Source organism: Prionailurus bengalensis, chromosome D4 (assembly GCF_016509475.1).
Source record: "Prionailurus bengalensis isolate Pbe53 chromosome D4, Fcat_Pben_1.1_paternal_pri, whole genome shotgun sequence".
Taxonomy (NCBI): Eukaryota; Metazoa; Chordata; class Mammalia; order Carnivora; family Felidae; genus Prionailurus; species Prionailurus bengalensis.
In genome coordinates, this window is record NC_057359.1 from 66,388,479 (window position 1) to 66,413,631 (window position 25,153).

The window sequence follows — 25,153 nt, forward strand, 5'->3', positions numbered from 1 at the left end:
CATGCTATATGTTCTGTCAACACTACCTCAGCGGGAGAAGCCAGAGTGTGTCTTCCACAGCCCACTGATCCCGAGCGTTGGGTTCTGGCTTTAACTCGAACAGGTAAGTAAGCTAGGCTGACTTTTTTCAAACTAGAGAAACAAGCTAAGCTAAGTTAGAAACTTATGGACCAGCTTCTTCCCTTCAAAACTCACATGCTTGTTGTCCCCACAGAATTAAGATCAAGACTGAAAGACAACCCCCTGCATGACTGGTCATCCATTCCTTCTTCCTGACGAAGTGCCCCAGCCCACCCCGCACCGCCATCTGCTCAGTCACACTGAGACTGACTCACTTGTGGAGGAGGCAGCCCCCCTGCCCCCAGGGGACACACAGGCAGCATCTTCTTGATTTTGTCACTGCTACACTGGCAGGCGGGTGAGGGGTTCTCCATTGTCCAGTTCCCACTTTGGAAGAGTTTCGTGATGGTCTGGGGAACCGGGGCGGTGGTCCACTCCTCTTCCCCCACTGAGCAAGGCATGTCTCTGCAGAGGGAAGACATCAAAGGTAGCATCACCCGAGAGGGCCTGGCCATTCCTGGTGCCTTAGGAGCACAGATCAATCAATAACAACCACAAACATGCATCTATCCCCTCACCATTTGTGTGATCTCCCCACAGACCTGTGAGCCGCAAACTTCCTTTGCAGTTAAGGATGATGGAACACAAAGAGCCTGAAATGCTCACCTACCAAACTCCAGTCAATGCAATCCACCAGCATTTGGTCTCCTGCCCCTGTGTTCACTCAACGAATATTCACTGAGCATCTATGTGCCAGACACTGTTCGGCACATTTGAGAGTCTGGGTGAACAAGACAAACTCTCTGCCTGCATGGAGCTTGCATTCCTGTGCAGGAATTTGGCAATAAACAAATGTCACCTAGCCAAAAATAAAGCAAAATAAGAGGGAAACGGGGGGAAACGGGGCTACTTCTCCCAAAGAGGGTGATACTTCTCCCAAGGCATACACGATTAGAAAGAGAAGCCAGGAAAAGATTTGGGAAGAAAGAACACTATAAGCAAGGGCAACAGAAAGTGAGAAAATGAGCTTTCCATGTTTGAGGAACAGCAGGAAGGCAGTGTGGCTGGGGCGAGATGAGCTAGGAGGGAGAAAGTGGAAGAGGAGGGGTGGAGGGAGGCAGGTGCCAGATGATCGGGTCAGGGAAGGAGTCTGCATGTTATGCTCAATGTGCTGAAAATCTGGTGCAGAATGGAAAGATTCAGTTTACGTCTTAAAATGAGTAGAGAATTGGGGTTGGGGAGGGATGGGGAGAGGGTGCTCAGTGCATGAAGAGCTAGGTTGTTTGCAAGCACCCTGGGTGACAAAAGACAAATCCTTTGTGCCTGACTTGAGCTCTGAATCCCTGTGGACCACCAATAAGACGCTTGCCCTCTTGGGTCTTATCTTCTCCACTAGTAAAATAAAAGTACACAATGACATGTTGTAACAAGTCATTTCTAGTATCCTTTCTAGCTTCAAATTCTACAATTTAATGCATAGCCACATTCTTTATGTTATGCTTGAATGTACTAAAAATATCAAAGGAACAGATTTGTGTATTGCCCTCTAGTTCTCTCTAAAGCACTGTGACTTGATACAAAAGTCAGAGTAAGACACAGTACCTCCTGAAGTTCACACCTAAAGCTTCAAAAGATGGCTGGCTAAGACAAAGCTCAATGCCACTGGTAGGTGTCCCATTCAAATTTTCCTCAGTTCTACCACTTTTTGAAAAACTTAAAATTTGAATTTCAGTAAGGGTTGTCAGTACAGAGATAGTGTCTTCAGACTGCCTCCAATACACATCAATGGTGTTCTTTATCAAAGCAGTAGCATTTGAATGAGGGTCATGCCTCTTTTGCCTTTCTAGCCTGGAAAACTGAACCCACTTCTACCAGCATTGCACTCTCATTAGCTCCTCACCTCTCCTCACTGTCTTTACTCAGTGATCCCTTGAAGTACCTTTGCCCTCCCCACTAGACACTTAGAGGCTTATGGTCATTCACTGAATTTATTTATGCAGTGCCTTATAAAAGGGTTTGAAGGCACGTCATGAAAAATGTATGTTAAAAGAAGAAAACACGGGGGTCACCTGGGTGGCTCAACTGGTTAAACGTCCGACTTCGGCTCAGGTCATGATCTCAGGTTTGTGAGTTTGAGCCCCACATCGTGCTCTGTGCTGACCGCTCAGAGCATGGAACCTGTTTTGGGATTCTGTCTCCCTCTCTCTCTGACTCTCCCCTGCTCATGCTCTGTCTCTCTCAAAAATCCATAAACATTAAAAAAAATTTTTTTAACGAAGCAAATATGTATTATAACACAAAGTGAATATGTCATTTTTTCAGGTTGCTAAAGTGAAAAAGCTGGAGGGGCCCCTGGGTGGCTCAGTCGGTTGGGCAACTGACTTCGGCTCAGGTCATGATATCACGGTTTGTGGGTTCGAGCCCCGCATCTGGCTCTGTGCTGACAGCTCAGAGCCTGGAACCTGCTTCCAATTCTGTGTCTCCCTCTCTCTGTACCTCCCCTGCTCATGCTCTGTCTCTCTCTCTCAAAAAATAAATAAATGTTAATAAAAAAAAAGTGAAAAAGCTGGTAAGCAAAACCACGAATTATAAATAATGGAGCAACCCTTTGCAAAACTGAGGTACAAGAGTTGGTGGAAAGGGGAGAAGGGGAAAGCATTTGACCAGTAAGTATATTATTCTATTAAATTAAATATTAATGTGCTATAGCAATAAGAAAAAGCTATAATGATTCAGTTTGTAAGATGTTAGAACACTCTTCAAATATTTGTTCCTAGATGTTCTGATTGGGTTGGTATATTAGCTTTTTTAAGACAAAAAATTATTTGAAGGGCAAATGATGATAGTTACAGTGTAATATGCAACTGATAAATGCAATATTAGAGAGTAAACTAGGGGACAATCACAAGAAGCCAGCCAAGGAGGATCTTAAACGGCATTTAGAGGATTGGCTTTCCTTCCATACGCTGGATCCAGCATCTTTGGTGAGGGCATTCAAGAGTTCCTGGATGCCCACATTCTCAGGAGTGTCATCACTGTGGCTATATGAGAAGCAGCCAGTTCAGTAGTTCATTAGAACTAGGAATTGGAAGGTAAAAAAGTTTCCCAAAGTAAATACTTTATTACACACTCCTGAGTGCTAGATTCTTAACACAAAAATGAATAATAAAACACTATATATATGGCTAGACACTAGCCATATATTTGATACCAGGATGATAAACACTCCAGAGTGGAGACTGTATAACTACGTACAAAGTTGTGTGTATATATGTACATATATATGTACACATATATAACACACACATATACAATACACATCTGCATATGTATTTTTTAGTGTTTATTTATTTTTGAGAGAAAGAGAGACAGCACAAAGCCGGGGAGGGGCAGAGAGGGAGGGAGACACAGAATCCAAAGCAGGCTACAGCCTCTGAGCTGTCAATGCAGAGGCAGACGCCGGGCTTAACTCATGAACTGTGAGATCATGACCTAAGCCAAAGTCAGACTCTTAACCGACTGAGCCAACCAGGCGCCCCTGCATATGTATTTTTTAAGCTTATTTATTTTACTTATTTATTTATTTAGAAAGAGAGCATGAGCAGGGGAAGGGCAGAGAGAGAGGGAGAGAGAGAGAGAATCCCAAGCAGGCTCTGCACTGACAGGCTCCCCACTGACAGGCTCCCCACTGTCAGTGCAGAACCTGATGCAGGGCTCAAACTCACTAGCCCACAAGATCATGACCTGTGCTGAAACCGAGTCAGTCACCACACAGGTGCTGCTACCTTTACATGCATTTTACTTATTTTTATTTTTTTAGGTATATTTATTTGAGAGAGAGAGAGAGAGAGAGAGAGAGAGAGAGAGAGAGAGAGAGAAAATGAGTGGGGGAGGGGCAAAGAAAGAGGGAGAGAGCATCACAAGCAGGATCTGTGCTGTCAGTGAGGAGCCTAATGCGGGGCTTAAGCTCGTGAACCATAAGATCATGACCTGAGCTGAGATCAGGAGTCAGATGCTCAACCAACTGAGCCACCCAGGCACTCCTACATATATTTTTTTTTAACATTTATTTATTTTTGAAAGACAGAGAGAGACAGAGCATGAGCAGGGGAGGGGGAGAGAAAGAAAGGGAGACACAGAATCCAAAGCAGGCTCCAGGCTCTGAGCTGTTTGTTAGCACAGAGCCCGATGTGGGACTCGAACTCACGAACCCTGGGATCATGACCTGAGCTGAAGTCGGACGCTCAACAGACTGAGCCACCCAGGCACCCCCTACATATGTATTTCAATGTGAAGTAAAGAAACTATTAAGGATCAGTGTTTCAAAAGTACTCTCACAAAGTTATTAGGGATTAGTATTTCAAAAGTACTTTCACAATTATTCATTAGGCATTGACGACCAGGATTTTCTACAAAGGTCAGGGAGATTTTACTGGCTGAATATTTGCATAGACAAGTGAAAAGTATAAACAATAATGGGCACAGATTATAAACACAAAATAAACTCATGTTCTACAGCCATGAGCAATACAAGGTGAGCCTAGAAAAGAAAAAATAAAGTAAACCTGAGCTATCACACATACATACACATATACACACATACACATACTATACCATATATACTATATATACGTATACACACACACAATGCTATACACACACACACGTATATATAAACTAGCACAATGTACATATACTACACTATATGTGTATACACTATTGTATATATACTATGTGCTTTTAAGCATATATATATATATATATATATATATATATACTATACCGTATGTGTGTGTATATATATATATATATATATATATATATATATATATAGTATAACTTATTTTTTCAACAAGGAGGAGGGGCAGTGGGAGAGGAAGACAGAGAATTTTAAGCAGGCTCCACTCCCAGCACAGAGCCAGATGTGGGGCTCAATCTCACCACTGTGAGATCATGACCTGAGCTAAAATCAAGAGTCAGAAGCTTAACCAACTGAGCCACCCAGGAGCACCTAGTATACCTTTTTTTTTTTTTAAATATATATACCTTTTTTTTTAAGCTTCTCTTGTTTTTATATCATTGACATATTCTCACCCATCTAAAGATCTATAAATCCTATAGGAATAAAGAAAATTTCTACCTAACTAGATTAAGAAATTCCTTTATCCTTATGTTTGACGTACTGGATTATTTGTTATAAGTAAGGGGTATTTTTGTCTAAAGAACAAATACTAGCTAGTATCTACAACTTAACAGTTTAAAAATACAAGAATTCTATTGTGGAGAAAACAAAGAATTAACTTTCTAGAGGTACAAAGCTTTGACAGTGTATATAAATACTTTGAATCAACTACAAATTTAACCTACCTATAAACTTCCAAATACATTTACAACTTAATCATAGATTTTAGAAGGGCAGATTATTTTCTTAAAATACATATAACTGTTGCTAGCAACAACAGTAGTATAAAGAGGAGAAAAGTTCAAATATGACAACAGAGGGCTATTATTTCAGGTTGAATTCACTGCTGTTCTTTGCATCCCATATTAGTTTGTGCAGGGGCTTTGGGACACCTGATAAAATCCACATTCTTGAGTCCACCTCCCCTTGGCCCTCAGCACAGTAAACACCTGGGTCTGTCTGGGCTCTCTTCTGTCCCTGGGCGCAGAAGGCAAGCACATACCTGACAAATGTGTACTGTTCGTTGTACATCCAGGGCTGAAGCTCCAGGCTGGGGTACTTGCCAAAGGGTGGCACGATCAAGCTGAACACCAGGGCAATGCAGACAAACACAGCTGGCAGGACAATCTATAACCAGGGGGTAGAGGGGAAAGGAAATTGCAAAACAAGCACAAGTGTTAGAAAGAAGGGCACAGGGCAAGCCCCTAAGAGTCCAGCTAGCCTCCCAAACCAGCCAGCATGCAAATGAGCAGTACAGGGCCCATAGCAGAGCTCTACCAAGGCACTCATGGCAGGTTAGAAGCAGCAGATCCTGAGAACTAAACCTCTTCCCTCCAGGCATTTCTGGAAGCTGGCAGCACAAGGCCAGAGGCTATGGCCACCTGGCAGAAGCCCCAAGCTAACAACTTCAGAGGAAACAGTAGTCATATGTCAGGGTGACTCAGAACATAGGGTCCTGTCCTCTGCCCTCTGAAGACCAAAGACCACACTGGACCAGGAGCCCAGCTCAGCTCTGAGAAAGGCTGAGAGAAAAGCCCTGGACCAGGAGTCCGAAGACCTGAAACCTGGTTCTGTCTCTACTCTTGGCGTATCCATGTGAAGTCCCTTCCCACTGTGGCCTCATGTGCTCACTTGTAATCTGCAGACCAAGACTAAATGACCCAGTAAGATCCCACTCTGAAAGGGAAAAAGCAGCCACTGTCACCATATAATGGCCTCAAAATGCGTCAAGACCTAAATCCTTCTTTATGGGAAAATACATGACAATGATCTAGTTATTGCTACAGCCCTAAGTAGTAGTATCATCATCACCAATCAATGAACAAGGTAGTTGAACTCAGAGAGACTAAGTAACGTGCTCAAGGTCACACAGCCAATAAGTAGCAGAACCAGAATTCAAATTCAGGTCTGTATCTCCAAACTCATACTCTTCTGCATTATCCACATAGTCTATAGGGAAGAATCTCTTAGTTTTATACTTCTTGATTTTATACTTCTTGGTTTTATAGAGTGGGATAATTTCTTCCCTTCTGAGGAAGCAACTTAGCATGCCAACACTCACATGCAGGCAATAGTGTAGTGAGTCTTCTCAGTCTGTTTGCCCATTTTTTTTCTTTCCTCTGTGGCTACCTTTTTGTCAATTTGCAGTTAAAAATCAATTTAGAGAAAAATCATGTTTCCAAGAAGTGCATATATCAAGTACATCTGGACGTATCATTTCTCAAGTTACGAAAACTGAATTTGCCCAGACACACATACACAGCACTACTCAATGTCAGGCCCCATTCTAAGCAGTTACTCCTTTTTTTTTAATTTAAATCCAAGTTAGTTAACATATAGTGTAATAATGATTTCAGGAATAGAATTTAGTGATTCATCACTTATATATAACACCCAGTGCTCATCCCAACCAGGGTCTTCCTTACTGTCTCTTGCCCATTTAGCCCATCCCCCCACCCAACACCCCACCAGCAACCCTCAGTTTGTTCTCTGTATTTAGGAGTCTCTTATGGTTTATCCCCCTATTTTATATTATTTTTGCTTCCCTTCCCTTATGTTCATCTGCTTTGTATCTTAAATTCCACATGAGTGAAGTCATATATTTGTCTTTCTCTGACTGACTTACTTTGCTTAGCATAATATACTCTAGTTCCATCCACATTGTTGCAAATGGCAAGATTTCATTCTTTTTGATCGCCAAGTAATATATCATGTGTATAGATACATATACCACATCTTCTTTATCCAGTCGATATGGACTGATGTTATCCAGTAGATATGACTGATGTCATCAGTCGATGGACATTTGGGCTCTTTTCATACTTTGGTTATTGCTGACAGTGCTGCTATAAATATTGGGATGCATGTGCCCCTTTGAAACAGCACCCCTGTATCCTTTGGATAAATACCTTGTAGTACAATTGCTGGGTTGTAATTTTTCAAGGAACCTCCATACTGTTTTCCAGAGTGGCTGCACCAGTTTGCATTCCCACCAGCAGCGCAAAAGAGATCGTCTTTTTCTGCATCCTCGCTAACATTTGTTGTTGCCTGAGTTGCTAATGTTAGCAATTCTGACAGGTGTGAGGTGGTATCTCATTGTGGTTTTGATTTGTATTTCCCTGATGATGAGTGATGTTGAGCATCTTTTCATGTGTCTCTTAGCCATCTGGATGTCTTCTTTGGAAAAGTGTCCATGTCTTTTGCCCATTTCTTCACTGGATTATTTGTGTTTGGGGCATTGGGTTTGATAAGTTCTTTATAGATTTTGATACTAACCTTTTATTTGATATGTCATTTGTAAATATCTTCTCATTCCATCAATTGCCTTTTAGTTTTGCTGATTGTTTCCTTTTTCTGTGAAGAAGCTTTTTATCTAGTTTTATTTCCTTTTTCTGTGAAGAAACTAGTTAATTTTTGCTTTTGTTTCCTTGCCTCTGGAGACATGTCAAGTAAGAAGTTGCTGTGGCCAAAGTCAAAGGGGTTGTTGCCTATTTTCTCCTCTAGAATTTTGATGGCTTCCTGTCTTATGTTTAGGTCTTTCATCCATTTTGAGGTTTGGTTTTGTTTTGTGTTTTGTTTTGTTTTGTTTTGTTTTTGTATGGTGGAAGAAAGTGGTCCAGGTTCTTTCTTCTGCTGTCCAGTTTTCCCAACACCATTTGCTGAAGAGACTTTTTTCCATTGGATATTATTTCCAACTTTGTCAAAGATTAGTTGTCCATACATTTGTGCGTCCATTTCTGGGTTCTCTGTTGTGTTCCATTGATCTGTGTGTCTGTTTTTCTGAAAGTACCATATTGTCTTGAGGATTACAGCTTTGTAATACAGCATGAAGTCCAGAATTGTGATGCCTCCAGCTTTGGTTTTCTTTTTCAGGATTGCTTTGGCTATTCAGGGTCTTTTCTGGTTCCATACAAATTTTAGGATTGTTTGTTCTATCTCTGTGAAGAATGCTGGTGTTATTTTGATAGGGTTAGCATTGAATATGTAGATTGCTTTGGGTAGTATTGACATTTTAACAATATTTGTTCTTCCAATCCATGAGCATGGAATGTTTTTTCCATTTTGTGTGTGTGTGTCTTCTTTCATTTCTTTTATAAGCTTTCTATAGTTTTAAGTGTATAGATTTTTCACCTCTTTGGTTCGGTTTATTCCTAGGTATTTTATGGGTTTTGGTGCAATTGTAAATGGGATCAATTCCTTGATTTCTCTTTCTGCTGCATTATTAGTGTATAAAAACGCAACCAATTTCTGTACATTGATTTTATATCTTGCGTCTTTGCTGAATTCATGGATCAGTTCTAGCAGTTTTTTAGTGGAGTCTTTTGGGTTTTCCACATACAGTATCATGTCATCCAAGCAGTTATTCATTTTAATGCTTAGAACAACCCTGTGTCATAGGTACATTGTCTTCATTCTAAAGATGACAAGATGGAGGCACAGCAAAGTAACTTGCCCGCAGACGCATGAGCAGCAAGAAGCAGAACTGGTATTGAAATACATAGAGTCTGGCCCCAGCATCCTCTCTTAACCATGACCTTCTCCTGCTTCCTCTGGTCAGGGAGCCAGCGCCCATCCATGAAGCCAGAGTCCCCTGAGCAAAGAATCCCTTCCGACTCCGACTTCCTCTGGTAGTCAGCAGCCTCTTCCACAGAAGGGCCACAAACTGCTGCTGTGTGAGTTTCCAGCCCTTCACCTGGTAAGACCCTTTGCTGTCCATCCCACTGAGCAGGTCTGTCTCTCTGGATTCTGCAAGAAGCCAGCACCGAAGGTCATCTGTTATCTTAAGCAATTTTGACATCAACTTGCTCTTCTTTTTCAGGCTTTTTCAGCAAGATTCCATATCAGTAAGATAAAGATGGCCAATAGAACAGAAAACTGGATGACAGTAATAAAGTGAGACCTCAAAAATGAAAATGATATGGCCTACGAAATTATGAAAAGATGCTGAATTCAGAAGAAATCAGAGAAATGTAAATTATTTCTCACATATAAATTAAATTATAAAGATGCTACAGAAACAATTACAGTTAAGTAAAACTAAAACAAATTAAAAAGTAAATAATTACTCAGCTAGTAGGTATCTATGACAACTTGTGTAGGTGAAAAGAAATACACTAGAGAGCACTGGATAATGGGTCTTCAATGAAAGAGGAACTTCACACACAAAAATATATGTCACAAACTAAGTGCACAAATGTTTTAAGCTAGAAAGTGTCTCAATTTATGCAAAGCAAAAAGCCAGCATATTTAAGTAGCAAAAGTTCCAGAACTACTTCTCCCATAACACTCTCCCCACTCCAGGTGAGAGGCACAAGGATTACTCAAAGCAATGGACTTGTAAAACCTATTTTAAGAAATAATTACATTTATTAATGAGAAGTTAAACTTAAAACTTAAAGAAAGCCAATTAACATAAGATATCTAAACACGGATATAATAATATATATTAAACTCATACATTCATATGTTTTAGTAATAAAAAATTTAAATAGAAACAACTTTGAAGAAATTCATACCATATTTAATACTGAGTTGCTCACAAATCTTTCCAGTTAGTAGGCTAGTAGCAAAGAGGCTGACACAGAAATATCGAGACATGCTGACAAGCTGAAAAAGCATCCAGTCTGACATTTTCCTTCTCCATAGCATTAAATTTAATGCTCAACACACAACAGGTGCTTAACAAATATTCGCTGATATGAGTATAAAACTTTTAAGAAACACTGAATGAAAATCGAAGTTATTTTTTACTTCTAATTTACTTTTATAAATAATAATAAAGAAAAGAAACACATAAACATTGGTAGTAATTTGCCTTGTTGGAAAAGAAACAACAGACCCAAAATGGAGTTATCTGCACCCATAACACCAAACCAAGACTTCGTTGTAGTTTTAACCTTTCCCAGAAATGGGATCTTAAACAGTCAATCTGAAATTTCCTGATCAGCAATAGTAAGGTAATCTGCATAAGATCCCTGCCATTCCTCTCCCTCCAAAAGATGACCTGGCTTGAAACAATCCTTTCTTTTTTTTTGCTAATAACCTCCTTGCCCCACCCACTTTCTGCCTATAAAATGATACTATTTTGTACACCACTTCCAACCATCTATTTACTTGAAGAGATGCTGCCCAATTCATGAATTGTTGAATAAAGCCAATTACATCTTCACATCTTCAAACTATAAACTTGAATTTTTGTTCCTTAATATCCTTTACTATATTTTTTCCCTCCAATACATAATCCTGTATCATGCACACACAAAAAGGGCTGTAAGGTATCTCCACACTAAATAACTATAGTTTAAATTACAGGAACTCAAAGGTGACAACAAAAATAGCACATACTATTTCAAACTGTAATGAAGGAAAAGTAGTCTATACCACCATCTAGTGGCCGTGGAATATAGCACTCAGGTACTTAGCCACATATGTCACCAAAATACAAGCATCTAAAGTTTACACTGGATCCAGCTCTCCTGCTGGATCTTCTGCTTCCTTCTGCAGATCTGGACCTTTGGACAAAATTACACAGGAACACCATTTGTTATGTAAGGTGTAAAATGCATCTTCATACTCATCAGACCAAATGGACAGTATAAAAAATTGGTCAGAAAAAACCCATACACTACAATTAAAGGTACAAATTTATAAGACAATTTGGCACTCTTTAGTAAAGATGAATATGTACATATCTTATAACCTAACAATTCCATTCCTTCATATATACTCTAATGCAGTGGTTCCTAACCTCTGATACACAGTGTCTATGGAAGAATGCAGAGGTTCTGGTAACTTGGGTGGGAAAAAATTACATTTTTATTGTGTTAAAAAAAAAAAACAGATCTCAAAATGGCATCACTTAGGTTAAGGCACCAAGTCACTAAACCAGGGGTTAATACCTAATCTAACTGCAGAATCAACCTTCCCCCGAAATGTAATCTTAACTTGTAAGTCAGGAATTTTTTTTCTTTTGTTTTTTTTAAGCTTATTTATTTATTTTGGGAGATACAGAGACAGTATGAGTGGGAGAGAGGCAGAGGGAGAGGTTAAGAATCCTATACAGGCTCCACGCTGCCATCTCAGAGTGGAACTCAGGAACCATGAGATTAAGACCTGAGCTGAAACCAAGAGTCTAACGCTTAACAACTGACTGAGCCACCCAGGCACCCCAGTCAGGAATTTTCTAATAAGTGCCACTGAGTCTGTCACATGGCCCCGCCATCCCCTAAAGGAAGATGAGATAATCTGCATGATAAAAACCCCTGTTCTTCCCCCACCCCAACCAGGGAAAATGGTCATGCTTTAAACAATCCTTTCTTTTCCTTTGGTTATAACTTTCTTGCCCCGCCCTCCTTCCTATCAGCAATTTCCATTTTGTACAACTCCTCGGAATATCTACTTGCTGGAGTGAGATGTTGCCCAATTCATTAATTGTTTAATAAAGGCAATTGGATCTTCAAAATTTACTCTCTTGAATTTTGTGTTTTTTTTAAAAATGTTTATGTATTTATTTTGAGAGAGAGAGCGCACAGGCAGGAAGGGGCAGAGAGAGAGAGAATCCCAGGTAGGCTCTGCACTGTCAGAGCAGAGCCCAATAGCGGGACTCGATCTCAGGAACTATGAGATCATGACCTGAGCCCAAATCAAGAGTCAGATGCTCAGCTAAGCCACCCAGGTGCCCCTAAATTTTGTTTTTTTTAACAATTGTCACCAACTTCTAACTGAAAATAAGCATTCCCTTTATGTATGAATGTAGGCAACAAATCACAGTATTATTAATGGGACCTGTGATTTTGTGACCAATAAATATCATAGATATTGTCAAATTCCATTTAGAGGTGTTGTAAAAATATAAAAAAAAATTTATGCTTATCACTACCTAAATTATGATAGTCTTTAAATCTGACAATAGATCCTGTTACCTTAATAAAGAAGTATGTCAGGGCACCTGGGTAGCTTAGTCAGTTAAGTGTCTGACTCTTGATTTCACCTCAGGTCATGATCTCACAGTTCATGAGATCAAGCCCCCACATCAGGCTCTGCACTGAGTATGAAGCCTGCTTAAGATTCTCTCTCTCTCTCTCTCTCTCTCTCTCTCTCACTGTCTCTCTGCACTTTTTATGCAGGTGCACTCTCTCTCTTTCTCCCTCTCAAAATAATTTTTTTTAAAGAAAATCTTTAAAGAAATTCTTTAGAGATAAAGAAATTCTTTAAAGAAATTCTTTATCAAGAATTTACTTTCAGGGGCACCTGACTGGTTCAGTTGGAAGATCATGCAACTCTTGATTTCAGGGTTGTGAGTTTGGGCCCCATGCTGGGTGTAGAGATTACTTAAATAAATAAACTTAAAAAAAAAAAAAAGAATTTGGTTTCATATTTTGATCATTCCGCCTCAATCTGTTTTCTCTGTAAACCTATGTATTTGCTAAGTATGTAAAACATTATAATTGTATCAGGGAGCAAGAACCCTTCAAGAGCTCTTCTAAGCTGGACTAAGAATTAAATTAATATTAGACAGATTAACAGGAGAAAATCAAATTTAAGCATATGTATGAGTGATGAGGGAGTGTGGGGCAAGCTGAGGGCAAAGTGCAGGCTAATAGCACTCGCCACCACCTCCCCCCCCCACACCCAAGGTGGGACAATGTGTGATATTCCTTGGACACTCCAGGATACCCCAAAACTGGAAAAGACAAAAAAAAAAATGGTTTAATTGATAAGACTCTCCACAAGTTTACCAGAAAAAGGCAATCCCATCAATGGCCAGTAGAAACTCCCTTTGCTTTGGGAAAAACAACCTTAGTTTGACAATAGCTAGGCCTCCAGTAAGTCTTTAGCGTCTGATAGTCTCTTTGGAAACAAACTCCCTCTTGACTTTACCTCCCCCGACTCCATAAAGCAGTCACTGTCCAGACTAGCAGTGCAGCTCTTCCTGCCCATGGGTCCTGTCCCCATGCTTTAATAATAAAATCACCTTTTTGCACCAAAGATGTCTTCAAGAATTCTTTCTTGGCTGTGAGCTCTGGACCCCACAAACCGCCCTCCATCACCCCAAAATTTCATCATGAGGAATCCAAATAGATATAAATTGCAAAGATAGTCAGGCAAAATGAGGTATGTATCATCCTGAACTAAGGAGAAGTGCTGAGGAAAGAATGTAATTCACAGGGTAATTAGAAGAACCGCAGATATTTGGTAATTAGATACTTGTTCTGCCATACAAATGGGTCACTCAGATAAAATTTATCTCAGTAATAACCCTTATTCTGGCAAAGATCCCCAGTTTAGATTTTTCACTGTACTTAAGAGAGGGGTCAAAGTTTCTCTTGAGCCTGCAGGGTCTTGATTGGCTTCAGCTCAAAATAATCTTCACAATAACGTGGCCCATCTTAGAGTGACCTGCCCTCAGACACTACAGTTCCATAGGCCTACAAGATTTCCAAAAGGTTCTATGGCATAAAGAGGGTTAAGAATCCCTGACCTAGAGAAAATTTTCATATGGGAACAGGAACTATCTAGTTAGAACTATCTAGGTATACAAAAAAATTCAAAACATCTTTGTTCATAATATCAAATGGACAAATATATGTCCATACAATGGAAGAGCATATAGTACAGAAATGTATTAATTACTGTGACTGCATCAAAATACATGATTTTCAAAAATCTTATGTCAACTGACAGAATAACAAAAACAGCCTAATTCCATTATAAAGTTGTAAAACAGGCAAACCGATGCAATATATTGTTTAGAGTTATACACAAATGTAGCTGAAAATCACAGAAAGTGAATGCAATATTTAACACAAAATTCTGGGTTTTGGCTGCTTGAGGCAAGGAGGTTGGGGAAGGTGTTACAGGGAGGAGAATGTGACTAGAAAGGAACCCGTATTGGGCTTCTAAATTGCTGACCATATTTGATTTCTTAAGCGTGGTGGCAGGTAACAGGCATTCAATTTACTATTCTCTAAAGTGTACTGACACTTTACATCTACTTTTGTATGTATGATATGTGTTTCATATTACCTCCTTAGACAGGCAACCTTACTCCATCCGGTCTAAAATAACTATTCAGCTGCTCTCTATCACATTAGCCTATCTTAAAATTCCAGATTTATCTGGCTTTGGACTACTTGTCAGAAGTTTAGGATATACAACAATAATTTTCAACATACTTTATGTATCTTCTAGGCAGTTCAGAGATTTGTTTCTAAACAAAATGTCACAGAAAAACATTTCATCTTAAATGCTGCTTGGACACTATTTTCTACCACACATATTTTAAAAATAAATGTTAAAATGAACTGGTTTTACAATCTGGCTTTAAATCTTGGATGTGCCACTTAGCAGCAGTGAACCTCAGAAAATTATTTCTCTCTTAGAACTTTACCTTCTTCACTTGGAGATATAGTTTAACTCACTGGGTTTTGAGGATGATTAAAACCTGTGAGTGAATAGGAAATTGTCTTAGGCACCTTGCAGCACTTACCAATGTTTTCCCTAAGTTATAACCATGAATCACTCTTTACTATCTGTTAAGTATTTTCATTTTGGAAGTTCACTCTACTTTTCTGCTGGCTAGATGCAGCTGATGATAGAGTTTCTATGTATGGCAAAACCACTGTGTAGAAGTCTGGCTCCTTGATTCACCATATACAGAAGAGCTGCCTGCCAACCAGGAAAATCCACTTTAGATTCTTAAAGGAACAAGAAGCAAAATATTGTTGTGTCTGAGGCATTATACATTTGGTATCTATTTGTTACAGCAGCTCAGCCTGTCCTATTTAATATATTCTTGAAAACGTAAACCACATTCAGAAGTACCAGATACAGTTGACAAGGTTAGAACCAGTCATAAACAAATTAAGTGAATGACTGCCTATCAAATACTAAGATATCCAGCCTCCCTCCCTTCTCAGTCACAGAAAACTGGCAGTAAGGCTTCTAACTCACAGATGGGAATCTGCAAGTTTCCTCACAGGGGTAACTGACTAGATTTAAGAGAAATGATTTACAGATGGTAACAAATGGGGGTTTTTCCCCTCAATGAAATAATAGAAAACCCTACAGTGAAGCCCGCTATTTGACAAACTCCACTCATGCTCAAAGAGCTTTCAAAAAAAAATGTTTTTGGGGCACCTGGGTGGCTCAGTGGGTTAAGCGTCTGACTCTCAATTTCGGTTCAGGTCATGATCCCACGGTTGGTGAGATCAAGCATGAAGCTTGCTTGGGATTTTGTCTCCTTGTCTCTCTGCCCCTCCCCTGCTTGCACTTTCTTTCTCCCTCCCTCTCTCTCTCCCTCCCTCTCTCTCTCTCCCTCTGAATAAACATTAAAAAAAGTAGTCTCACTGCAAAATATGAGCTGATAGCCAAGAATTACAAATACAAAAATACTTTAGGAAAAACACTAGTGCCAAGACAGAAAACAAATCAAATGAAAGAAAACAAAAGAAAACTTGAAATAATTCAGGAAGACCCATTACAATAACTAAAAAAACACAGGGTGGGTGATGGGTATTGAGGAGGGCACCTTTTGGGATGAGCACTGGGTGTTGTATGGAAACCAATTTGACAATAAACTTCATATAGTGAAAAAAAAAAGGAAGAATTTAATAAATATGGGCTGTATGAGTGAATGAATTTTAATCCATGGGGAACAGAGTCTAAGAAAATATATTTAAATGTAAAGATCCAGTCCAGGCACAGATGATGCTTTGTTTTGTCTTACTTGGTTAAAAACTAATGCCCATCATACAGAAACACTTATCCCCTCTGGAATTGTATTTTAAAAAGTCTCTCTCCTCTGAACAGATAATTCAAGTCCTTGAAGAAGGCACAACCAATACAACCACAGGTGATATCCCTGTAATAATCCTCTATTCTTTTTTTTTTTTTTAACGTTTATTCATTATTAAGAGATAGAGAGAGAGTGAGCACGAACAGGGGAGGGGCAGAGAGAAGGGGAGACACAGAATCCAAAGCAGGCTCCAGGCTCGGAGCTGGTGGCACAGAGCCTGATGCGGGGCTCAAACTCACAAACTGTGAGATCATGACCTGAGCGGAAGTCGGACGCCCAACCGACTGAGCCACCCAGGCGCCCCAATAATTCTCTATTCTTGATAGTATAAGCAGTATTATTTCAATGTGTGCAACAAGGTAACTATTGGGTAATTGTGTTTGATTATGCATTGTGTAATTATGTGTATTAACGCAATGCAATTAGTAATAAAAATGTAAACAATCCGTAAATTAATGTGACAACTTTTAATGCAACCATTGTCAGATGGGGAAAGGAAGGTTATTTTGAAGGAATGGTATATAAGAGACCTAAATCCTCTTTTTCCAAGCAACAGACACTACTGAAAATATCAAGACACACTAGAAAAAGCCTGTAATTTAGAAAAAGAGAATAAAGCATTAGAAGAAACAACTGGAAAATGCTGAGAATAGTTATTCTGGGGACCAATAATCAGGGATAGGGAGGAAAAGACCCAAGGTCTGGTTCGCTTTTTAAGACTTATAAAACTATTTGACTTGAAACTATGTATGTTTAACTTTGACTTAAAAAAATTTTTTTTAATGTTTATTTTTGAGATTGAGAGAGAAAGAGCCTGAGCGGGTGAGGGGCAAAGAGAGAAGAAGACGCACAATCCCAAGCAGGCTCCAGGCTATGAGCTGTCAGCACAGAGCCCAACGTGGGAATCGAAGTCACCAACTGCAAGATCATGACCTGAGCCAGAGTCCAACGTTTAGCCAACTGAGCCACCCAGACACCCCCCACTGGCTTTTGAATACCTAGTTCGGGACCCCCATTCCAATGAGCTCCTGAAAAATGCAATTTCAAATCATTAAGAGCCTTACAAGGTCATGCTGCGGTGGCAATTAGAGAACCACCATGCATTTAATGAGGAGAAGTGAAGCCTCCCTGCTCTTGACGTTTAAGTCACCCCGACTAAAAACGAACAAGGACAAAAAACTCCACGATTTTCAACGCACAGCATTATAATATGCACGCATCATACTTCCTTCTCAAAGGACAAACACACTCACATTCTGCGCACGAACTTTAAGAACTGTGCGCAACCGCGCGTGGAGACTAGCTGATGGGCTCAGAAAGGTGGCACAGGAACGCTCTCCGCGTCCAGCTAATCCTAATGCCCCTCTGACGTTTGGGTGAGAACGTCTGAGGAAACAAACGTTGGGCCGGAGGGGGCAGGGGCCCGAACGTGACGCCCACGGACGACGCCAGCCAACCGGGAGGTGCCGCCGCGCCTCCCGGCACCAGAGGCGGAGCTGCAGCCGCGGAGTCCCGCCCCGGCCTGCGTCCGCCAGTAGCTCGGTCGGTGCTCTTTTCCAGGCGGGTTAGCCCTACCAGGAGGAACCGAAGACAGAATACTGGCTGGCTGGCTCTCCCAGCGCTCGCAGCCGCGCCATGCTCGTCCTCCGAAGCGGCCTGACTAGAGCTCTGGCTGCGCGGACGCTCGCGCCTCAGGTACCGGCCGCGGAGACGTGCCCACGCCGTGCCTTGGGGGAGGGGAGGGACGTCAGCGAGGAGCTCGAGGTCCCGCGCAAGCGCTTCACGGCTGCGCTCCCAGACTTACGAGCGTCGCGCATGCGCCCAGTCGGTTCCCGGGCCCAAATTACTCTATTGCACGTCTGAGAACTGGAAGTGGGATCACAGGACTCCCGGGACTCACGGGAGCATGGAGGCGCAGTTCAGGGAGGGTCCCCTGGTCAGTATCGCCTCCAGGCCAATTCGCGAGCAGCCGCGAATGGGATTTTTCTGGCCTACGTGCCAGGCGTCCCTGAGGACACCCTTGAAGCTCCCGCTGCTTCGTTCTTGCCGCCCAGCCCCCTGCGGTCGCCACGTTGAGGCCGGTGCCCAGTGCTTGCTGATCGAGCCTTTTCTATTTATCGTTTGACAAGCCACCGCCCTCCCCGCCCCCCCGACGAAAGGTAGAGGAAAAATAGGTCAACTAGTAGTTGGCGACCGAAGTGACCTCCCTTGTTTAAACGAAGTATACACAGCGAGCTTTTTGCAGAGAACCTGGAAGAGAAGGCCCAGGGTGCGGGTCGTGGAGCATCCAGCCCAGCCTCCCACTGTTTCCTGTGGGTCGTGTCCGAGGCTGGCAGGGTTAGGAACCTCAGAGCAGATACGGTAACAGCCTCATTTACCCTTGAATGAGAAACGTGCACAACAGATGTTTGTGATTCATCCTTAACTGTTGGGAACCCGCCTATTTGTCAGTCTACAATGTTTTTTTCTATGGATATTTAGGCTTGTATTTCTTTCTCGAAAGGTACATAGGAAGGGAATTAACCTACTCTAGAGACTGACTTTCTGGTGAAGACTGGAAAAGAACCAGTAATGACCCATTCACCCATGATTAGCAATAGTCTTTATCCTTCTGATCCACACTTTTCTGGGGCAGGGCCAAAAGTTATTCCTTACAACTTTATCCTGGACTGTGACTTTATTAGATGTGAGCCAAGTGTTCTCTTTTAATTGAATATAAGTGCTGCTGAAAATGAGCCCTAACCTGAAGATAAGGGAGCCTGGAACACTTATGAATCCTACCCCATTAATAATTGTAGTTTCTGCCCTTTGACAAAAATCACCTCCCCACAAGCACACACGCTTACCTCACTGCTGTTACCTTTCCCTGGGCTTTTCCTCTAATTGTTTCTTATTTGAAAAATAATAAAACTATGTGCCTCTGACCACATATTTGTTTCCAAATACAAATTCTCTGAAAAATAACATAAAAGCAATTGTTACAAATACCCAACGGTTCCGTTTTCTAATATATTTTATTTATACTACTTTTTAAACTATAACACTAGTCAGTTGCTTATTTGCATAACATTCTTTAATTAAAATTTGATTAAAATGACAAAAGCATCTCCAGCAAAAGTAGAAGTATCTGCAATTGTTTTTGGTGGGAATACTTGCTTTCCAAGTAAGCTTAGATACTTGGGCAATAGGAACAGAAATCATAGGGGACATGAATGGAATGAATTCAAGTATATAATTATGACTTTATACACAAAATATATTTAAAAATTATGTGTTTTAACCTAAATTATGTCAGATAGATAAAGAAGCCTACTAGTTTCATTTGGCATATCAGGGAGTCAAAAAAGCCCAAAATTAGTCCATAACTCTGTACCAAAACTTACTTTATTTACTTATTTATAAAGTAGGCTCCATGCCCAAAGTGGGACTTGAACTCATGACCCTAAGATTGAAAGTCACATGCTCTACTGACTGAGCCAGCCAGGCACTCGTGTACCACTACTTTTTTTTTTTTCAACGTTTATTTATTTTTGGGACAGAGAGAGACAGAGCATGAACGGGCGAGGGGCAGAGAGAGAGGGAGACACAGAATCGGAAACAGGCTCCAGGCTCTGAGCCATCAGCCCAGAGCCTGATGCGGGGCTCGAACTCACCCACCGCGAGATCGTGACCTGGCTGAAGTCGGACGCTTAACCGACTGCGCCACCCAGGCGCCCCTTACCACTACTTTTAATAGATAGTTCTTATTAATAAGTTTTATTAAATTGGCACATGATAGCCAAACCTATAGTAAGAAAGATTTGTAAATGCAAATGCCATCATAATGTGTGTGCATGTGTATGCATACACATAAATACATATACGGAAGATAATCTCTGCATGTCCTAGCTAAGGTCATTTAGACTTGGAGGACTAATTTAGAAAAAAAATTTATATAGATAGCATATGACTAATGCAAAAAGAACTTAGTGGTTCTTAAAAGATATTTTCGTCAATCTGGTATAATTGGATGGATTAAATGCCTTTCTTCACATTGCATCTATAATTAAACCTAATAATGATTCAGACAATTCTAACTCATTGATTTTTCCTTTATAGCATTCATACAGTCTACCACCATAGTATAATGCGGTTATAGTATGGTATAATGTATATATAATCCATGGATAGATTATAGCTTCCTTTAGCATCAGAGTCCATTCCTGTCCTTACCAGGGATCTACTTCATTAGATGTGATAAATACTTTGACCTGAATAGCATTTTTTATTTTTAAGAAAAACCTAAAAAAGGGTTTTTTGCTAAGACATTTCCATTTCACCTTCCATAACACCTGCATATTTTATAAAGTTATTTAATTGCATAACTGTATAGTTATAGTAGTATATAGTAGTATAACATATAGTATTGACTGAAAACAGAATATTGGCTAAATAGGGTAAGACATTTGCAAGTTTATTAGAATCCTAATTGTAGTTCTTGAGTAAAGAACTTTTATTAAGACTTCAGTGCCTTCTTACGATAAAATTCATGAAAAAGTGGCTAACAGTAGATCCCTGCTAAGAAACAGTAGCTATATATTCAGCATACTTAAGAGTAGTTGTCTGAAAAAAAAAAAAAAGAGTAGTTGTCTGTATTGACATCTCCCTAAACAAATATCTAAGGACAGATGACAACAGTGGTACAAATATGGATTATGAGTCTAATGAGTATCCCTTGTTTCTAGATTCAGATTTGGTTGTAACAGTATTATAAACCCTGCCTTCCCAAAATATTTAAATTTGCCTTATCTTTCTTCAGGTGCACTCATCTTTTACTACGGGCCCAAGACAATATGATGGAACATTCTATGAATTTCGTACTTATTACTTTAAGCCCTCAAAGATGAATGAGTTTCTGGAAAACCTTAAGAAAAACATACATCTTCGGACAGCTCACTCTGAATTGGTTGGATCCTGGAGTGTAGAATTTGGAGGCAAAATGAATAAAGTGTTTCATATTTGGAAGTATGGTATGGTTTTTCCAGCTTAAGGGTTCAGTATAGATTTTTGTTCTGTTAAGTGTTACATGATGCTTAGCTCTTGGATCTAGATTAGTATAAATACCCACAGGTTAAATTAAACTTTTGAAATGGGGAACAACAGTAAAAAATGAATTCAGTAATTCCTCCTCCCAGGGGTACACCTTTAACAACCCTTTGCCCAAATCCTTATGTTACCATAAATGGGAAAGTGTGGCATCTCATATTTCAAATCATAAAATTGTGACTTTAGTTCTCAGAAAAATTATAAATGGCTTATGGTAAGGATGAGTTACAAAAAAAATATAGCAGGGGTTGTAAGAACCAAGTAGGTTAATATCATGAAGGATGGGAGAGTAATTCCTTCTTATTGTTGAAATTTAATAGTCAAAGAAGAACAGGTTACAGGAATCCCCGGAATGTGTGTTACTCCAGTGTCTAATCTTTGTGAAGTCCACATCAGGACTTGATGAAACCCAAAGAATTTCAATACTTCACTTAATGTTTAATCATCAGTGTCCAAAGTTAATAGTCATGAAGTACTTTAATATGAAAAATGTTCATTCTGTATTCAACATGGCCATAGTTTAGGGGTTCTCCATATAGTAATAGAACAAATCCCATTAAAACACAATTTGTGTTTTAATATGCCACCAGTGGACTCATGTCCATTTAAAAAATCACCAGTCAGGTCCTGATATAACTCACTTAAGCTCTTAAGATGCCCTGCATAAACCATAGAAAAACTTCTTACCATTAGTCTTACTGAGGCCCTAAAAGTAAATATAATACTAGGCCTAAATGTTAGTAAATATTTGAGTAACAAATGTAAGAGAAATAAATACTGGGTAAAAAGAATGGTGATCATAAGAAAGAGAATCAGCACAATTTCTTTGGAAGCTATTCAAAGAAGATGCTAAAAAAGCACATATTCCTTTTATTTATGTTAAATTTAATACAGAGTGTACCTTGACCTGAGCACACACCACCACCATCACCACTACCACCAAAGAATAATAGTCTTTCTCTAAACTGGCACTATAGTTTAAATGTCTCAAACAATAAGAATAATTAATATCTATTGAGTGCTATCCAGGTGTCAAACACTGCTCAAAGCACCTTTCATATAGTGATTCATTTAACCTGCACAGAAACCCTGGAGGGAGATACTATATCATTATTCCCATTTCACAGAGTAAGAAACAGGCACAGAAAGATTCAATAACTTAACCTAAGTCACACAACTACCTACTAGAGAATAGTTTATAAACCCCACCATATGATGTTATCATTAGTTGTTTAAATTCCTACTCCCCTTTTAGAGCATGAGAAACTTAAGGACAGATGTCATATCTATTTATGTTGGTATCTCCAGTGATTTAACAGTGTCCTTACACTGTTAAGGACTCAGTGAACATTTGCTGAAATGAATGAAATAAAAAAAAAAAAAAGGTATAGGCGATTTTAAATAAATTTTTACTTTTATTACTCCTTTTCTTCCCATAGATAATTTTGCTCACCGAACTGAAGTTCGGAAAGCCCTGGCCAAAAATAAAGATTGGCAACAATTTCTCATTCCAAATCTGGCTCTCATAGATGAACAAGAGTTTGAGATTACTTACCTGGTGCCATGGTGCAAATTAGAAAAGCCTGCAAAAGAAGGTAAGTCCTTCCCTCTTAGTTACTTTGAATTTTGATGGAGAAAATACTACAGATTTCAAGCTATAAAAACTACACTTCCATAGGGAAAAATAATCCCCTGTGTTTTATATAGGAATATATTATAGAGATAAAAATGAATTTTAACTCATTGCTTATTAAAACAATGAACATTGAATAATGAAGTTGGTTTTTCCCCCCAATTTGGAAATGCCCTTAAAGTTGAGGTATGAGTATAAAAAGTTGAATAGGGAATAAAGTTTGAAAAGTTGGGGGCTGGAAGCAGAGAAAACATGTTCCGGCAAGTGAAAGATAAGGTATGAAATTTTGTCATAGTTGGTTTTTTTTTTTTTTATATACATACAAATTACAGTTAATCTTAAAATATTAAGGATATTTTTGCTTATAAGACTTTTAGGGGACTTAAACTTTCCTTTTCTCATTTTGAAAATAATTACTAAAGATTTCTCTTCTTGGTGATTTCACTTTCTTGCTCACTTAAGGAAATATTTAGCATAGTTTTAAACAAAGGTCAGCTTTTTAAAAAGCATTAACTAATTGAATTTTATTTTATTTCCTCCATTATTCCCAACTTTGTAGTATATTTTAGATTATTCGAGATTTGAAAAGTCTTGTTTGGATCCTAATCCACCTAGACCTCCTCACAGGCTTTCAGCACTATCTAAATGAACTTAAGTGGCTTCTTGGACAGTGTCAAATCTTGGTTCTCTTCCTCTGCTGTTCATAACTCTTTAGTAACTTTGTACTTTTTTTCCTTTTTCTTCTCAAAGCTACTTGTCCCTAGTTCCTTTTTCTTTACCTGCACCTCACCTCTGACCAGAAGGTAGAATGCTTTTCAGATGTTTATCTGGATATTTAGGAACAATAAAATCATCTTGTTCAGTTTTGGATTTTTTTCCTAGCACTCAAAAACTCAGACAAGACTGATCTATCGTTTGTTCCTATTAGAAATGGAATCATATAGGGGGAAGTTATATAAACAAAAAAATATTACCTCTTAAAATTAGAAAGAAGAGGAAATACAGGAGGTCAGAGAAGTCTTTTCTAATTCATTTCTTACCTAAAAGTGCAGATTCAGGCAGCTCAGAAACCTGATCCTAATGTAAATTTTCAATATTTTATTGACAAAATTTATAACAGTATTTCAGATAATAGCTTAATATATCTTCCCAATTTTGTCTTTTTTTTTTAATTTTTATTTATTTTTGAGAGAGGGTGAGAGAGAGACAGAACTCAAGTGGTGGAGGGTCAGAAAGAGAGGGAGACACAAAATCCAAAGCAGGCTCCAAGCTCTGAGCTGTCAGCACAGAGCCTGACACGGGGCTCGAACTCACGACTATGAGATCATGACCTGAACTGAAGTCCTGTGCTTAACCGACTGAGCCATCCAGGCGTACCCCCATTTTTGTCTTTCTGTATAAGCTTAACAACTGATCCTTAAACTTGGACAAGGACCTGCTAAACATAAAAGCAAGGAAAAATAATGCCACAATTCATGTGTACAGTTGTGTGATCCTCCAAATCTGTGTACGCAGATTAGCCTTCCAGTTGAACCAGACTAACCTGATTAGAAATTTCCTGAATATCTTTTGTAAAATAATTGTTTTTCTCCCTATTCCAGGAGTCTATGAGCTGGTTATTTTTCAGATGAAACCAGGTGGGCCAGCTCTGTGGGGTGACGCATTTAGAAGGGCACTTAACGCCCATGTGGATCTAGGCTACTCAAAACTAGTCGGAGTTTTCCACACAGAATATGGAGCACTCAACAGAGGTACAGTTGTCTATTTCTTCTGTGAAATTGCAAAGTATATTGGTGATCTCCTAAATTTCTTGGGTCAGTTTGTCTCTTTTCTTCATTATAGCATATATTTAAATTTTTATTGCCAGAGTTTTAGGATTTCTGTAATTTTAAACGTT

General features: G+C 39.5%; 2 protein-coding genes across 4 annotated transcripts in view; one reads left to right on the forward strand and one right to left on the reverse strand.

Moving 5' to 3' along the window:
• LOC122474414 (phospholipid-transporting ATPase ABCA1-like) lies at positions 1–18,175 on the reverse strand. Its single transcript, XM_043565288.1, has 4 exons — positions 18,138–18,175; positions 17,792–18,089; positions 5,745–5,869; positions 1–525 (listed from the first exon to the last, which is right to left on the reverse strand). The coding sequence occupies exons 1-4, from the start codon at positions 18,173–18,175 to the stop codon at positions 312–314; spliced, it is 675 nt and encodes a 224-aa protein (XP_043421223.1). The 3' UTR covers positions 1–311.
• The window catches only part of LOC122474527 (protein NipSnap homolog 3A-like), a 26,192-nt gene continuing 19,100 nt past the window's right edge, over positions 18,062–25,153 (forward strand). The window contains exons 1-4 of one of the 3 annotated variants that reach the window (XR_006294927.1): positions 18,062–18,233; positions 21,337–21,547; positions 23,063–23,218; positions 24,858–25,007. Coding sequence is in view for 1 of the 3 variants with exons in the window: in XM_043565438.1 (XP_043421373.1) it covers positions 18,174–18,233; positions 21,337–21,547; positions 23,063–23,218; positions 24,858–25,007 (577 nt within the window). In the remaining 2 variants the exon portion in view is untranslated. The remainder of the gene's footprint in view (positions 18,234–21,336; positions 21,548–23,062; positions 23,219–24,857; positions 25,008–25,153) is intronic. The other 2 variants (XM_043565438.1, XR_006294926.1) reach the window with 2 other exon arrangements.